At 49.9% G+C, this 5,000-nt stretch overlaps 1 protein-coding gene across 1 annotated transcript in view; it reads right to left on the bottom strand.

The window, feature by feature from the left end:
- Nucleotides 1-5,000, bottom strand: part of arap2 (ArfGAP with RhoGAP domain, ankyrin repeat and PH domain 2) — a gene marked incomplete at its 5' end in the record, with an annotated part of 51,815 nt that overhangs the window by 3,143 nt on the left and 43,672 nt on the right. The window contains 2 exon segments of the mRNA XM_030349887.1: nt 1,889-1,952; nt 2,750-2,785. Of these exon segments, the coding sequence (XP_030205747.1) occupies nt 1,889-1,952; nt 2,750-2,785 (100 nt within the window).

The raw sequence follows: 5,000 nt of genomic DNA, 5'->3' as shown, positions 1-5,000 counted from the left end.
CTCTCTCTCTCTCTCTCTCTCTCTCTCTCTCTCTCTCTCTCTCTCTCTCTCTCTCTCTCTCTCTCTCTCTCTCTCTCTCTCTCTCCCCACTATCCCTCTCTCGATTTATCTGGATCCCTTCCCCTATCTCTCACTCTATCCCCTTCTCTCCCCCAGTCAGCCTCCCCCCTGCCAACGCCTCTCTCCCTCACCCCCTCTCCCTCCCCCTCTCTCTCCCTCCCTCTCTCTAAATCTGTTCCCACCAGTCATCCCAGTGCTTATAGGCTTTGTGGAAGCAGTGGGAGCTCTGATATATCTCTTCCCCCCCCCCCGTAGGCGCGGCCCACGGTCCGCCTTAACCGGAGAAACGCAGGAGGAAGTAAAGCTGAACACCTCAGGAAAACAGGAAGGACAGAGGCAACAGCAACAACAACAATAACAAAAACAACAACAACGACGATGACAGCGTTGGCGACGAGAGAGATGGAGTATCAGCCTCCCGGTACTCCGATCAATCTAAGAAACAGAACAAGAGTCTCTTCCACTGTCTCTCACCCCTGCTGCCTCCCTCTCTCTCCCTCCCTGCCTCTGTTACTCCCTCCCTCCCTCCCTTCCTTCCTCCCCCCCTCTCCCTCCCTCCCTCCCTGATAAACAAACCAACACCGGCGGGCTAAAAGGCTTTTTACAGTAAGCAGTCGATAAAACCGCTTTGAGTTCCCATAAGTTAGAGCTGCTAATGCCGCTAGGAGTGCGCTGAGAGCTGCTCTGAAATATGGATCCTATTTGGGAGCACGCTACGCCGCGCCGCGGCGCAGGGAGCCATCTCTGCCCGCCTTTGAAGATGGCGAAAGTTTAGAATAATTTTGAAAATGTGCTCAATTTGCTGCGATTGGCTTATGGAAGCGGGAGAATAATGAGAGTTAAATGTTTATTCATGCTGCACAGCAGGTGGATCATTCAGCGACAATGAGACCATCTCACCATGAAGACACTGGGGGGGAGGGGAGGGGAGGGGGAGAGGGGGAGGGAGGGGAGAGAGAGAGGGTGGGGTAGAGGGAGAGGTAGGAAGGGAGGAAGGAGGGAGAGAGGGTAGAGAGAGAGAGAAAGAGAGAGAGAGAGAGGGTAGAGGGACGAAAGGTAGAGAGAGAGAGAGAGAGAGAGAGAGAGAGAGAGAGAGAGAGAGAGAGAGAGAGAGAGAGAGAGAGAGAGAGAGAGAGAGAGAGAGAGAGAGAGAGAGAGAGAGAGAGAGAGAGAGAGAGAGAGAGAGAGAGAGAGAGAGAAGAGACGGTAGAGAGCGAGAGAGCATAAACACCAACAGCGTCACCACTCTCTGGATGTTTGCCATTGTTTTTCCTCCTTCCTTTGCCTGGCTTTGCATTATTTATGTCGTATGCGCGGCGTCAGCCAGCGACAGCGCGAGGCGTGGTTGGGGGGGCACTAAAGAGCGCCATGTGGCTGTCAGCGCGCCCTGCCTGACCTTATCCTGACGCTGTGTTCAAACACACAAGCAGAGAGACGCCCCAACCTTCAGGCCGGCAGCTCTCCTTTGCTCCTCTCCGTGTTTCTGAAGTTTACTTTAGTGACTCCCACTACAGTACCTGCAGAATGTTGTACACCCTTGTATGAATATATATGTACTGTTACGAGGACAATGTCTCTTAAAGTGAGCTTGTTTCTTGCGTGGGTGAGACGGAGTGTGTGTCAAACCCAAGGCCGAGGCTTTAGTTTGGGTGTGTGGGTTTGGGAACGGATCGGTTGTCCTCTAAAACTCAGGACCTTCACCCCCCCCCCCCCCCCCGGACCGCGTTAGGTCCTCCAGACGTCAGGAGGAGCAGGGAGGGTAAAGGACGACCTGAGGGCTGGGCTGCTACCCCGGGGATCGAACCCGGGACCTTTGGGACGGACTCACCTTCATCCGTATGATGGCGTTGACCCAGCTAACCTGGCTCTCCTTCTCCTCACAGCAGAAGTACCTGCAGACCGGAGACACATTTTAAGGCATTTTCATTTTGTGGAACGTATTTGAAATGTTGTTCGTGAACCACGTTCAAATATATTAAACCTCACTTATATAGAATCTAGGTCAGTTCTGGTGGTTATTTTCTCACAGTAGGCACAGTATATGAACAGTGAAAAGGTAAATGGATTAGTTTCTTTGACCAGAGTCTTATTAAGGGAAGTCTCCTCTCCTCTCTGGTGAAACAGCAGTGACTTTACACCCAGTGGGGTGAACTGAGGTGTTGGCGGTGAAAACGGTTTCCTCCACAGATGTATTTATGACATTTAATATGGTGACAGGTGTCTCGAAAAGCCCAGGAATTGCTGAAGAGTGTGCAAGAATAATTAAATTGTGAAACTGTCAAACTTTTCCAGGTAATTTCACAGTAGATGATTGAGGGTGAGATAATTATTTTAATAAAAACACAAAGAAGCATCTACTTAAACGTTAGCAGTTCGGTTAACAGCTTGTTTGTGTCTCACAGCGAATGGTATATAATAGTTTTATTATTTCCTGAGTGTTTCTAAGAGCAGGAAGCTCTCTGGAAACACGTCACACAGGAGAATATTTGTGCTGAGGTTCGTAAAAAGAAGAAACTTTGTCCGTCTCTTCCCTCTTCTATTGCTAATTCACCAAGAAATAGAACCACTCACAGGTAGCGTGAGTCTGCTTCCTCTTGGAGTATTTCTGGCGGAGTGGTATTTTCTAAAGAGCGGGCAGAAGGCCGACTAATCAATAATTCAATCAGAAGGCCTTTGGAGGAGCACTCACCAATGCTGCTTCTCCGTGTAGACGGTGAAGCCCCAACTGAAAGCAACAAACAGAGGAGAAGACAGCTGGTGACACACGGAGACAACAGCACAGAGTGCTGGAGTGGGAGGTCAGTGGCCGCTTTGTTCCCTGGTTTTACCAGAAAGGCACGTGTTTGTGATGGAGAGAGAGGGGGGGGAGCAGGAGAGAGAGAACACAGAGAGACAGAGAGAGAGAGCAAGAGAGAGCGAGAGAATACAGAGAGACAGAGAGCGAGAGCGAGAGAATACAGAGAGACAGAGGGCGAGAGCAAGAGAGAGCGAGAGAATACAGAGAGACAGAGAGCGAGAGCAAGAGAGAGCGAGAGAATACAGAGAGACAGAGAGCGAGAACGAGAGAATACAGAGAGACAGAGAGCGAGAACGGGAGAATACAGAGAGACAGAGAGCGAGAACGAGAGAATACAGAGAGACAGAGGGCGAGAACGAGAGAATACAGAGAGACAGAGGGCGAGAGCAAGAGAGAGCGAGAGAATACAGAGAGACAGAGAGCGAGAACGAGAGAATACAGAGAGACAGAGGGCGAGAACGAGAGAATACAGAGAGACAGAGGGCGAGAGCAAGAAAGAGCGAGAGAATACAGAGAGACAGAGAGCGAGAGCAAGAGAGAGCGAGAGAATACAGAGAGACAGAGAGCGAGAACGAGAGAATACAGAGAGACAGAGAGCGAGAACGAGAGAATACAGAGAGACAGAGAGCGAGAGAATACGGAGAGACAGAGAGCGAGAACGAGAGAATACAAAGAAAAGAGACAGAGAGCGAGAGCAAGAGAGAGCGAAAGAATACAGAGAGACGGAGAGCGAGAGCAGGGGAGAGACAGAGACAGATAGAGAGACAGAGAGAGCAGGAGAGAGCGAGAGACAGATAGAGAGACAGAGAGAGCAGGAGAGAGCGAGAGACAGATAGAGAGACAGAGAGAGCAGGAGAGAGCGAAAGACAGATAGAGAGACAGAGAGAGCGAGAGACAGATAGAGAGACAGAGAGAGCAGGAGAGAGCGAGAGACAGATAGAGAGAGAGAGAGAGCAGGAGAGAGCGAGAGACAGATAGAGAGACAGAGAGAGCGAGAGACAGATAGAGAGACAGAGAGAGCAGGAGAGAGCGAGAGACAGATAGAGAGACAGAGAGAGCAGGAGAGAGCGAGAGACAGATAGAGAGACGGAGAGAGCAGGAGAGAGCGAGAGACAGATAGAGAGACAGTGAGACAGAGATGGAAGTAAATACAAATGGATGGAGAGGAAGACAGCGAGATAGACAAGACACACGCCTCTTAAAACTACTTTCCAATGAACAATACTAACACACCTAAACCAACACCTCAACACGCACAAATTCACAAACACGCACACACACTTAAACAAGAAAAACAAAGTTCTGTTGGGCGCTCAAACTTAGCAGAAGGTTGAAACTGTTGTCACCAAAAGGAAGAACGAAGAAAACTGAGAATGTATAAAAACACAAAATACAGCCAGACAACCGCATGTTTATGCATGACCAGACGTATCCGGAACAGGATGTACAATACAGCAGGTGCCAGAACGATGCACGCTTCAACGCGGGCAGAATAACACCTCGGTACACCAGGTAGAAATAACTACTTCACAGAGGGACGTTGTGAACACGGTTTTTAGGGAGAAGTGTTGAGATGGGGTTTAGAAGGGTGAGTAAACGCATATTAGGTGAAAATTAAACACAATCGTCGAGGAAAAACCATCATCAAATATGGAAAAGTATCCTCCACATAAGTGAGGGTAACTGTTAACATCTGCTGGAACGAAGGCCGAGGCTGCACACGCATAATAATAAACCTTTTTTTATTATAGGACACAGCTACGGCTAACTAGCGCCCCGTAGCGAGGAGCTACGGAGAGTCCGGAGGGACAGTCCTGCCGCGGTGTGCCGGTCAGGCGTGGAGGGTTAGGGCAGGGTGTGTGGGTGTATTTACATCATGCATATATGAATGCCATCTGTGTGTGTACATTATGTATAAGTGGACCCGTATGTGTGTATGACCTTAACACTGAGCTGAACCCGCATGCACGTCACACACACACACACACACACACACACACACACACACACACACACACTCACACACACGCACGTCACACACACACGCACACACTTGCTCAGTGCTCACACACACTCACAGGGTGAGACTGACCTCCCCCCAGCACACACTCCCTCCCTCTCCAGCGCCCACAGACAGGTTTTG

This window comes from Gadus morhua, unplaced genomic scaffold (genome assembly GCF_902167405.1).
Source record: "Gadus morhua unplaced genomic scaffold, gadMor3.0, whole genome shotgun sequence".
In the NCBI taxonomy this organism is placed as follows: domain Eukaryota; kingdom Metazoa; phylum Chordata; class Actinopteri; order Gadiformes; family Gadidae; genus Gadus; species Gadus morhua.
The sequence above is the reverse complement of the archived record's forward strand: the minus strand, read 5'-3'. Positions and strand labels throughout refer to the sequence as shown.